Here is a 12,327-nt window from a genome sequence, read left to right on the forward strand (position 1 = left end):
AGGAAGGATGCCTTCTTTCTTTATGCTAACTATAACTACTGTAAACTGGGTTTTCGAAAGACATCCTTGAATTTTTAAAAATTGAAATCATTTGTTTCTACATCACCATTTTTCAGTCACGTTCAACTCTTCATGATCCCATTTGGGGCTTTTTTAGCAGTGTTACTGGAGTGGTTTACCATTTTTTTCTCCAGCTCATTTTATAGTTGAGGAAAACAAGGATAAATGACTTGGTCAGGGTCACACAGTTAGAAAGTGTCTGTGGCTGGATTTGAACTTAGGAAGATGTTTTTCTGACTCAAGGCCTTGCACTCTACCCACTGTGCCACCTAGCTGCCCTAGACAAAGCACTTACTTCTAATACATTCCACATGCTACAATAATCACTTTTTTCTTCTTTGTTGTGAAAGAAGTTGTATTTTTGGTTAATGTTAATCAAGTCACCATACCCTGATCACTCCTGGTTGAACTAATAAAATGAATCATAAGCATGAAGCACTCAGGACCAGACCATGGGAAGGAAGCTCAACGAAGCACACGCACACACACACTCACACACACACACACACACACACACACACACACACACACACACACACACACACACACACACATACACCCTCCTTCCTCTACTCCATCATCTTTTACTTTGTACCAACATTCCATCCTTTGCATATTATTTCTAAATTATTCTGATCAGTTTGTAACACGGAGCAGTTTTAAGTCAGTAGGGTAAATTTAAAGATTTTTACAAGCCTAAAACATGCTTTATGCTGCTCTAATTCTGTTCTTACTTGAAATTACACTGCCCGCACATGAAACATATCATTATTAAAGGCTAGTCAACCTGACTTGAAACAAATGAGTTGATGAATTAAAGATGGACCAATACACATCTGATTCTCCTTCCTGAAGAACCATTTGTTCCGGAGACCGTGATTAGACAAGATAATAGGAACCCTGTAGGGACGTAAAAATTTAATGTTTGTGGCTGTTGTGCTTTTGGGGATGTTGGCAGCTTCCAGCCATGGTTGGAATGCTCTGTCCTTAGTAAATATAACTACTTGGTTTACATTTAATTGCTGAATTCTGTACATCAACTGAAAGACCACAAAAATCTGCAATTCATTGAGTCATTTCTATAGATGAAGCAGTCACTCACAAACTCAATGTAGCTGTGTCCTTTAATATGTTTTCCTTTTTCCTCTATTTTCCCTGTAATTCCTTCTCTTGACCCCGCCATCCAGTCACTCTCTCAGCCTCCCATTAAGATGTCACAGGTACAGGATTTATAATGTGTCACTGCCCCCAAGAGACAAGAGTAGAAGTGTGGATGAAAAGCTTTTCAAACATCAAATTGGTGTCAGGGAATGGAGAATATTTCCCTTTTTGTTCATGTCAGAGTTACAAAAGAAACCATCACTGACCCTCAAGATGCGACTGAAGCAGCACGTCTAAATGTTTTGTGTATTGAGTTACCCAATAATGTTCACTGGTCCTTTCAAAGGAAGCATTTCCTCTGGATGAAGTGCAGGGAGTGTTTGATATTTGTGTAGCACAGTGACTGGCACTAATAGATGCTTAATAAATATTTATTGATTGATTCATTGACTTATTGGGTGCATGAGTGATGCCCAAGATGCTAGGAGTTTTCAATTACCATGGGAATGCTCTAACTTGTAGAGTAGATAATATTTGTACAGTGCTTTTAAGGTATATAAAATACTTTTTTTATATATACATTATATCCTAAGAGATTCACAATAATTCTACAAAGCATGTCCTACTATTATTATTTTTATTCCCATTTTATAGATGAGGAAACTGACAGTTATGGAGGTTAAGGCAGTGGGACATCTGTGATCACTCAATTTAGTAAGCATTGCAGTTTATATCCTCTTTTTGTCAGATAATTGCTATGAGCATGACCCAATATTTCCATTCATTATCTAAACTTCTAAATCGTGCAGTGAAACATTTGTATAGCCCTTTTCAAGGATTGTAATTTTTTAATCTGTCCAGTGGGAAAATACCACATGGCTATATACCAATGTGACTTTTACAGCTTGAAGGGTTGTTGTTGAACATGTGATGTAAAGTGATAGAGCAAAATTATAAGGGACCTTCTGAATTTTACTCAGGAGACATCATTGTTTTTAAGGTACATTTTAAATAAATATGTTAGTTGGAGAGAAACAGCATAATTATCCTGGCCTAGGGAGGTAAAAGTTTGAGATTTAGCAGTTTATTGTCCTCACTTTGTAGATGGGGTTAGTGAAAGGAGAAGGGAATTAGTCGCCCGATAAGTCAATATGAGAAAAGGTACTCTCCCATGAAGATTGATAATACTACAGCTTTTCTGTTATTATTAGGTACCACGAACACATTAAATTTAGTTAGTCAACAAGAATTTATCAAGTGCCTACTATGTGTCAGGTATTGTGCTAGGAGCTGAGGGTACAAAGAGGAAAAAGTCCTTGTCCCTAAGAGTTTAACAGTGTATTACTGTCTTTTATGGCTAGAAGGTACAATTTTGTTTTGCTTTCAAACCCGGATGTGGGCAGGATTGAGGACAGAGATGTTTTGTAATTTGTAGCCAGTTTTCTGTCGGTAGATTTACAAGGCAACCTCTCCAAATTTGGAGTTTTGTATGTTGATAATTGAAATCATAGTCCCATTTGATGGTTTACGCTTAGTAAAAACCTACCTGAGTACCTGGTATTTCTGCGTCATCAATGGCTGACATGCCCATAATGTATTTTGGCTTAGAGATAGTCGCTGAAAGTCAGGGAAGGGGCCTTCCTGCCTGTGTGGCTATCATTCTTCACCTAGTCCACAATGTGCTTTCTGATAACTGTAATAATTAATTTGGTTGTTTTCTCCTTCTTTCTTCTACTGTCCCTCCCCCTCCTCCCTCCTACCCCCACCCCCAACTTTCCCCCTGTCTGTTCACAGGTTATCTTGACGAATCAAATTACAACCCATTTGAGCAGAGACCCCACTACTCAGGCAGACCTGGTGTCTCCAGCTGATGATTTTTCCCTGTGGGGAGGTAAGAGATCCGTCCTATGGAGGGTGAAACTTGACACTGACATATATATCCACCTGCCTCTTACCCTCCTGTTCATAGTTGAGGAACATGGTTAGTAAATTCTGGCCAGTGAACCAAACCAGAGCTTTGTGAATTTGTCCTCTTCATCTTGTCTCTGTATTCAAGCCCTTGTTTTTGGAGACTCCCTTACTGTGTCTGAGAACCCCCTATTTAGTGTTACAAGGGAGCCATATTCAAGGTGCACCTACCATCTTGATGTGTACTTCATTTGGGCTTTAACTCCAAAGCTTTCTTACTATGCTTAGTGAAGTACTTGAATATCGTGTTACTTGAATAAAGTCACAAATGAGTATGTAAGCCTGCAGAAAGCAAAGACATTTATGATAACTATGTAAAAGAGAATGAGAAAATTCTTCTATACGTAAAAATATTGTGTCCCTCTCAGGAAATTATGCTGCTGGTAACAATAAGCTTTAGTAGACAGATGAATTAGATCAGTTTGTGGTTTGAGGGTTTTAGGTGCTTTAGTGAACACTTTTGGATTTAACGTCAGGTAGAACTGAGTTCACATTCTGCATCAGATACTTAAATAGCCGTGCCACCCTGGGCAAGTGACAATCACTGCTTGCCTCAGTTTCCTTATATGCAAAATGGGAGTGATAAGACCACCTACTGAAAAGCTCTCTGCAAACCTTAAAGAATTATATAAACGCCGTTGTTGTAATCATTATCATTATTGGAGATTTGGCCCTCTTTCAGGATAAAGACTGTGGTATCAAATATACATTTAAGATCATTCACCATCTCTTAGTGCTTCTTGTTTATGGGTCCATTGCCATTGAATCTTTAGATCTTATTAGGCCTTAAAGTGGTTTTTGGCTTCTGCTCTGCTCCCGTTCATGTCCCCTAACCTCGTGTGTTTTACTGTTTTGCCGTGGTACAGTGGCATCTGACTCTTCATGACCTTGTATGGGATTTCCCTGGCAAAGATACTGGAGTGGTTTGCTATTTTCTTCTCCAATAAATTAAGGCAAACTTCCCCAGGTTCACACAGTTAGTGAATGTCTGAGGCCAGAGGCCCGTGCTTTATCCATTGAGCAATCCGACTATCTCGCTTTACTACGGTGTCTGTCAAATCATTAAGTTGTGCATTTGATTTTCAATACTAGCTTCCAGAAGTTAATTAATTACTTGATAAGATTCTTACGTTGTTCTTGTTGTTCAGTTTTTTCCAGTCATTTCTACCTCTCTGTAAACTTATTGGCAATGATACTGGACTGGTTTGCCAGTTCTTCCTCCAGCTTATTTTACAGATGAAAAATTGACGTAAACAGGGTTAAGTGACTTGCCCAGGGTCACACAGCTGGTACATGTCTGTGGCCAGATTGGAACTCAGGAAGATGATGCCACCTAGCTGTCCCTGAGATGATGATAGGCGTGCTATATGAGTTGTTTCCAGAAAAGAAAATAAACAAAGAAACAAATGAAAAAACCAGTGTCCTAATTCTAGAAGTTGCCAAGGTTTGAAATCCTAGAGTCATCTTTGGTGCTTCCATTTTCCTCATCCCCATATCTTGCTTCCTTTACAATTTACATTTAACTTCTAATTAATTTTTTATCGTTTAAGGTGACATTACCTACTTTAGGACTATGTTACTGAATAATTATCATACTCTCTTAACTGGTTACCTTGACTTGTGATTCCTCCCAGTCCATTTTGTATACTACCCCCAGATTAATTTTCTAAGACCGTGCTTTCGTGAATGGAAATCTTCAGTGGCTATCCCTTGATTAATTATAAAACTCAAATTCCATATCCTAGAGTTCAACACCCTTCACATCCATCTACACCTCCCTTTTCCAACCTTATTTTATGGGATCATGGATTTAAAGCTGGAAGGGACTTTGTTGTTTTTTAGGTGTGTCCAGTTCTTCGTAGCCCACCAACGCTGACTATGGGTTTTTTCTTGGGAAACACACTGGAGTGGTTCACCATTTCTTTCTCCAGTGGATCTCTCTGCCCTGGATGAGAGAGTCAGACTTGGTGCAACTCTCCCTCACGTAAATGCAATTCACTCACAAGTCAAGATGTCATCAATGATGTCATTGGTGTTTTTCGAAAATGAAGGATGAACAACAAGACAAACAGAATATGTTACGTGACTTGCACAGTCAGTAAGTGTCAGGGGCCAGGTTTTAAATCAGGTGTTCCTGCCTCCAGGCGCTGGGCTCTATTCAATGAGCCATGATCATCAAATCCACCTTTTCTTCTTTATTTTTTTAATTTTTAATTAATTTATTTTGAATTATGAACAATCACTTCCATAAGCTTTTGAGTTTCAAATTTTTCTCCCCGGTCCTTCCCACCTCATTCCCCAAGATGGCACACGATGTGATATAGGCTCAACATATATATTCCTTTTAAATATATGTTCACAGTAGTGATATTGTAGGTAAGAATTAGAACCGATAGGAGGAAGCAGCAGAAAACCAGTAGGGGTAAGCACCAGAAAAATCCACCTTTTCTGTCTCCCAATTTGCACTTAAGTAACCTTAAACACCTTCAGGGTAATTGGCCAGGATTTCACAGTAAGTATTGGAGATGGAATTTCAACCCAGGTCACCCTGAATCCAAGTTTCATGTCCTATCCATTATACCATGCAATTTCGTTACTATTCCCTGAAATAAATCCTCTCTCTTAGCTACACTTTTCTATTGACCCCCAATGTAGTAGGACAATACATACCCCGTACAAGGGTATGCCTGGTGTGCACTTATATGGTAGCTGGGTAGCACAGTAGATTGATCCCTGGTCCTGCAATTAGGAAAAACAGTTCAGATCCTTCTTGATACCCTTGCTAGTAGTGTCTTTGAGTCGCCTAATGTCTGCCTACCTGAGTTTCCTCACCTGCAAAATGGAGATACCCAGTGACTAATTTCCAGGGTGATTGTGAGGATCAAATTAGATAATATTTATAAAGTGCCTAGGAGAGTACGTGGCACAGACCAGGTGCTACATGTTTTCCTCTCTGACCTGTGAACATTTCCCACTGACCATATTCCTTTGAGATGCAGCATGCTACAGTAGCAAGAAAACACTAGTCTGGGTTCAAATTCCTCTTCTGCTGCTTCCTACTTGTGTTACTTAACTTTCCTCATCATTGCAGTAAAGAAGATGAACTCAATGACCTGTAGATTCCCTTCAAACTGCAATCTGTTATCCTCTAATACAGGCATCAGCAAATTATGGCCCTATGCTGAAATCCAACTTGACATCTGTTTTTGTATATATGCACACTAACCAAAAATGGCTTGTACATTTTAAAATAAGGCTCTTCCAAACTGGTACATGCCGAATGACAGACTTAACTTTGTGTTTATCATGCAAGGAACAACCTAGTTAAGGTCAGAGACTCTTATTGTCAGGTTGACTAATGAGTGATTAATTGTTTTTGTTACAATAACTCTTAAAAACTGTCTGGTAGGTCATAGGAGGGATGAGGCTACCTCAATGAAATCCCTGAAGAAGTAGAATGAGTACAGTTGGATAATGGTGATGATGATGATATGATATAAGATAATGTTTATTATTATAATAACTAGCATTTAAATACTGCTCTAAAAGGTTTTCAAAACACTTTACAAATAATACCTCATTTGAGCTTCACAACATTTCTGAGGTAGATATTGTTATTATCCCCATTTTATAAATCAGAAAACTCAGTCACGCCAAGGTTAAGTGATTTGCGTAGGGTCACACAATTGGAAAGTAACTGAGTCTGTATTTGAGTAGACTCCAGACCCAGTTACTGTCCACTCCAGCACCTCGCTGCTAATGGAAGAAGCTCATGTATAGAAATGTCCAATGTTATAGCCGTTTCCATGTGTGAATATCAAGTAGCCGTATTGAATTTCATTGTTCCATTCATTCTGCCCTATCACTTCTCTTGTCATAGGGTCATGTGTTTAGGGCTTAAAAGCCTTCTGGTCCAACCTCTCTCATTTTAAAAATGAGGAAACTAAGTCCCCAAAAGGTTGCGACTTGACCAGGTTCACACAGTGGCAGAGGAAGGATTTGTACTCAGGTCTTTGTGCCTCAAAGCAAGTGTACTTTCTACTACTTCATAATGATTCTGCATAAAGAGGACATCACATGATATGAAGAACTTTGTTCTGTTACTATATCAGTGAATGAATCACGTAACATTTATTAAGTGCCTACTTACCATGTGTTAAGGGCTGATAAGGGGTCCCCTGAAATTGTCTTTTTTAGGTGCCTACTATTTTTCAGGCTCACCGTGCTAAGTGCTGGGGATAGAAAAAGAAACAAACAATCCCTGCTCTCAAGGAGCTCACAGTCTAATGGGAAGGGGGGACAACATATAAACAAATATATACAAAGTAAGCTATACATAGGATAAATAGGAAATAATTACCAGAGGGAAAGCACTGTAATTAAGAGGGTTTTGGGAAGGCTTCTTGTACAAGGTGAAATTGTTATTGGGACTTAAAGGAAGTCCAGGAGGGTACAGTGAGAAGACTACACCCAAAAAATATTTCTTTCACCATAGGGAAAAGGTGTCTGTTGACATGTATAAATGGATGTATTGTTTTATGTTTTTCTTTCTCTTTTTTTTGTTGTTGTTGTTGTTCTATGACCTACTAAGGATGGGAGTAGGTCTGATCATTGTTTTTGTGAAGCTAGGCCCTTCTTTGTTCAGCAGGGCTCTTACAGAGGGCATATAGATACTTTTACCTAAAAGATTTGTGGTGAAGTCACTTGCTAATGAGATTAAATGGATGAATGCCTTAGAACACTGATATCCATTTTTAGGGTTATTGTGTATGGTTATACATGTTACTATGGTTTTATATGTTTGAAGTGTGTTCTAAAAATAATTTTAAAGTAATTTTTTAACTCTATGTGTGCATTGGAATAGGGAGCATTCAGTTACTGAAGCCTCAGATATGCTATGTACCATTTATGGGGTACTGGTAACTGGTACACAGCGAGTTTGGAAAAGGACAGCTCTAGCAGATGACTCCTAGATAAAGGGCATTTTTTGTGGCTGTTCCCACATCTGGAATGGCATCCCTCTCCATCTCTATCTCCTGGCTTCCCAATCATCCTTCAATTCCTAGTTAAATCTCACCTTCTACAGGAAGCCTTTAACCATCCCCCTTAATTCTAGTGCCTTCCATCTGACGACTATTTCCAAGTTTTAAGCTTGTTTGTATATAATTTTTTGCATGTTGTCTCCCAAATTAGAATGGGAGCTCCTTGCGGGCAGGAACCCTCTTTTGACTTTCTTTGTATCTCCTATACTTAGCACAGTATTTGGCACACAGTGGAGATGCTTAATTGAATGGCTAATCAGCATAATATTGAGACCTTCTGTATACCCATATCAGCCTAGAAAATGCCTCCTTTCTGCCCCTTCTGCCTCCTGGTTACCCTATACACTGGTCTGCTCTGTTTCTTTCAGTCCCTTCCTATGTCTGTCTCTCTCATGTGCAAACCAATAAGAAACATAGGGACGTGAGGAGGAGCAAAGGGTCAAATTAGTTGTGTTTGTTTTTCATCAGATGACAAGTAATAGGTTTCAGCTGCAGTAGAGAAGATCCTCTTTAAGTAGTTCTCCTTTAATAGCAATGATGGAGGAGAGAGTCAGCGACCAAGAGTAGCGGCTGATAAAGTGATTTGAGTGGAGTTAAGATGCTCTCTCAGGAGGGGATGGTTCAGGGAAATGAAATCACTCCTGCCTTAATGCAGAAAAGGGACTATAAGTGACCGTTCTTCCTCAAGATCCTTTCCACCCCAGAAGATCCTGGGACATTCATATCTGTCAGCTGCAGGCCCAGAGCCTCCTCCTGCTGAGATCAAAAGAGAGCCCCTATCTCAGCTGGAACAAGGTCATCTGCACACTGCTGTAAACGAGAGCAAAGTCTTGTCCCTGCTGGCTTGGAGGGAAGTCATTGGGGGAGGAGAAGTCAGGAGATGGGGAGGCATTCTCTCAGGCTCCTTTCATCTCAGCTGACCAGCTGCTGCCTGTCCAGTGTTTGTAAAGTTGAGAGCTGTCTTTGGTTTTGTGCTTTCTCCATTAAAATTGTTTTCTATGCTTTTGCTTATATTTGGTAATTTCTCTCTCACTGGATGAGTTTAGTCATATCGATTCAGATTGTTGGCTTATTTCAGATTGTTCTCCCCCTTCTGCTTTCCTTCCTCTATGGAATTGTAGGGTTTTATGCCAGAAGAATCTACACTACAGAAAGGGTTCCCAAAGGAAAAACACGTAGGTTTCCTTTCCTTCTGGCCTAGAATTTTAGGGTCACAATGTATGTGTCCTCTTCCTTTGCTTTTGCAGCTAGAGGAGGTTATCAACTTCTGAAGGCCAGAGAAGGGGACCAAAAGTTTTAAAGCAGATCTAAAAAGCAGAAATCATTAGTCTTGATTCTGTCTAGTATTTTCCATTCTAGACATGGGTACAACTAACCACTGTTTTGCTTACTAGAGTGAGCTATGAGGCTGACCCAAGTAATATATTTCTTGTTAAGGTACACTCTTTGGGAGTTCCTCCTTGTAATCTTAGAGATAAGAATATAAGAATATCTATGGCATCTCAATATTAGATAGTATCTCTTTCTTCCTCATGGACGAAGTTTGAACAAGTAGGGATCACATACCTACCTATATATTACTTGGGAGGTAATCAGTAAGGGAGGTACTCACTTGGGATGAAAGCAGTAAGGAGAGACAGCTGATCGTACATCTGGCCAGACAATGTAGTGCAGGCAAGAGTAATACGAGATGTCAGTATGCACAATGTAAGGTAGATGCATTGCTTCGTGTCTTTCTGAGAACATAGGATCATTACATTTTGGAATTGGAATGGATGTTAGAAATCACTTAGATATCAATTTCCTTACTTTATAGATTAGGAAACAGTCCTGGAGAGGTTGTGGAAAGGAAAAAGGGAGGGAGGGAGGAATTCAAAAAAGAAAGGAGAGAGGAAGAAAGAAAGGAAGGGAAGAGGGAATGAATGAAGGAGAGAGGGAGGAAGGAAAAAAGGAAGGGAGATAGGAAGAAACGAAGCAAAGAAGGGAAGAAAGAAAAAAGAAAAGAAAGAGAGGGACATTAAGGAAGAAAGGAAAGACTGGAGAGGAGGAAGATATCAAGGAAGGAAAGAAGAGATGGAGGGAGGAAAGAAGGAAGAGATGGAGGGATATAAGTAAAGAAAGGAGAGAGGAAGGAAAGGGTGGAATAAGGAAGGGCAGGCAGGGAGAGGGAGGAAGAAGGAAGGAAGAGAAAGAAGGAAGGATGTTAGGGGAGAGCTTTAAGAAATAGAGTTCTTAGATCAGCTATAGCTCCAGAAGTACAATTGCTTTTGCTTGCAAAACAGTGGTTTCATGTGGTAATTATGTCCATTTGAAGAAACTGAGGAAGACAGAAGTTAAATGACTTGCCCATGGTCATATTTCAACTGTCCTCTTGACTCCGTGCCCGGTGCTGTAACCACTGGAATCCATTGCTAAGGTTTTGATCAGCCTTACATTTCTGTAATTTTTTTTAATGGGTTTGCATCCATTTTCTACAGATCGCCATAAGTTTCCCAGTCTGGACATTGAAACTATGTTTGTTGAATGAATGGACGTTTGTGAAAAATTCACCAATTTGCCATTTTGAGTATTCAGAGTGTCCTTCTCTTTTTTTCCCCCCTTCTTCTTTTAGCTCTCTTTGTTCTTGTTCTTGTTATTCTTTTATAGGCCATGGCACAAGGCAACCCTAAAATAAAAATACATGGAAAGAAAAGAACATTAGTTGGAGCAGGGGTCAGGGCTGGGGGAGGAAGGGAAGGGGTTAGAGAAAATAGCAACAAAATGAAATGAAGGTTCTTATTTTAATATTGGAGACATATCTGTTCAACCAACTGCCTGTGTCTGGGTACTTGACAATTGATTTCATCTCCTAGAGAAAGTATTCAGGGATTTATGCTAGCTGGCAAGCCATTCTGACCAGAAGTTGGAGTCTGTTTGTAAGCTTACATGGGAGCGTATGGCCTGCTTTTACAAATCTGACCAAGCAAGAACAGCTCAGGATGGCTGGGGGGAGACAATGGACGGACCTGGAGGCTAGTGATTGTGAACGAAAAAAGACTTCAAAGTGAGCTGCACACTGTGGGGCTCTACCACCACTGTTGATTTCCAGCTGGATAGACTTGGATTTACTGCAGGATGTTTGAAAATGTGGTTCCCTACTAATCTCAGACAGTTGCTATGATCAATGGTCTTTTTTATTTCTGAGTAAAAAAAAAAAACACTGGTGTTCCTGCTCAAATTGTGTGTCCTTTCAGCTTTGTTATTGTAGTTATGATTTACTGTTCTGTGTTACCCAAATTTGTAATACATTAACCACAAAAGTTTGGATGGATGGGTCAGGTTAACAGAATTCTCCCACCAGTGTACCTTGGAGCCATTCCCCAGCCAAAATGCAAACCAAATGTAAATTGGTTTAAAGAAGATTGGGAAGCCTGGGTGTGGTTGGAAATGTTCTAAGGACCCACTTCCTTGGAGTGTTTTAGGGGTTAATAGATTAGTTTGTGCTTTGACAACATAGTGCAAGGGTTAATATTACCAAGGATGAAACCATGTATCTCAATTGCTGACGTTAGCATTTCCATAGGTTTTGAAAATGCTTTAAAGTGATGAATTTTTTAATCCACCTAAAGCAAGCAAAGGATAAAGAAGGGAAATGAATTGTTTCAGAGGCCACACAGTAAGTGAGTGGCAGTGCCAAGAATAGAACTCAGAGTTCCTGACTTTAAATCCTAGGCTTAAATGGGGCTGTCTTGTAGAGAGCGATTATCAGATGAAGATGCCTGAATGTGCTCATGGCCTTCTGCTTTCGGCTCTGAAGCAGCAGACATACAACGTATACTCATAGAAACTGCCACTCATATCAGAGTGAAACAAAGAGCCATGAGATACATGGCATATGGTGGGCCTATACTCTGTCCTCTGCAGCCTCTCAGGACTGTGCAGATGCCAACAAAGAGTACTTCCAACTCTAGAAGAATGGAAATGCCTGATATATGGAAGAATAAGAACCCCAAATTTGTGTAGTATGACCAAGGGATGAGTACGTTTTTTGTAATGGGCTTGGGGTGGTGGGAGTTTAGAAGCATTTGTAAAGTAGAGATAACAATAATACTTACCTCAGAGCATAGTCCTGGGAATCAGATGGGATAATGTATGAATAGCAACATATACATTTCAG

General features: G+C 39.7%; 1 protein-coding gene across 1 annotated transcript in view; it reads left to right on the forward strand.

Annotated features, from left to right (window-relative positions):
* RAD51B (RAD51 paralog B) overlaps nucleotides 1-12,327 on the forward strand; it is a 911,937-nt gene that overhangs the window by 532,386 nt on the left and 367,224 nt on the right. Inside the window, exon 8 of the mRNA XM_078151552.1 lies at nucleotides 2,956-3,052. Coding sequence (XP_078007678.1) covers nucleotides 2,956-3,052 — 97 coding nt within the window. The remainder of the gene's footprint in view (nucleotides 1-2,955; nucleotides 3,053-12,327) is intronic.

Source organism: Phascolarctos cinereus, unplaced genomic scaffold (assembly GCF_003287225.1).
Source record: "Phascolarctos cinereus isolate Bilbo 61053 unplaced genomic scaffold, phaCin_HiC Scaffold_3;HRSCAF=262, whole genome shotgun sequence".
Classification (NCBI taxonomy): Eukaryota; Metazoa; Chordata; class Mammalia; order Diprotodontia; family Phascolarctidae; genus Phascolarctos; species Phascolarctos cinereus.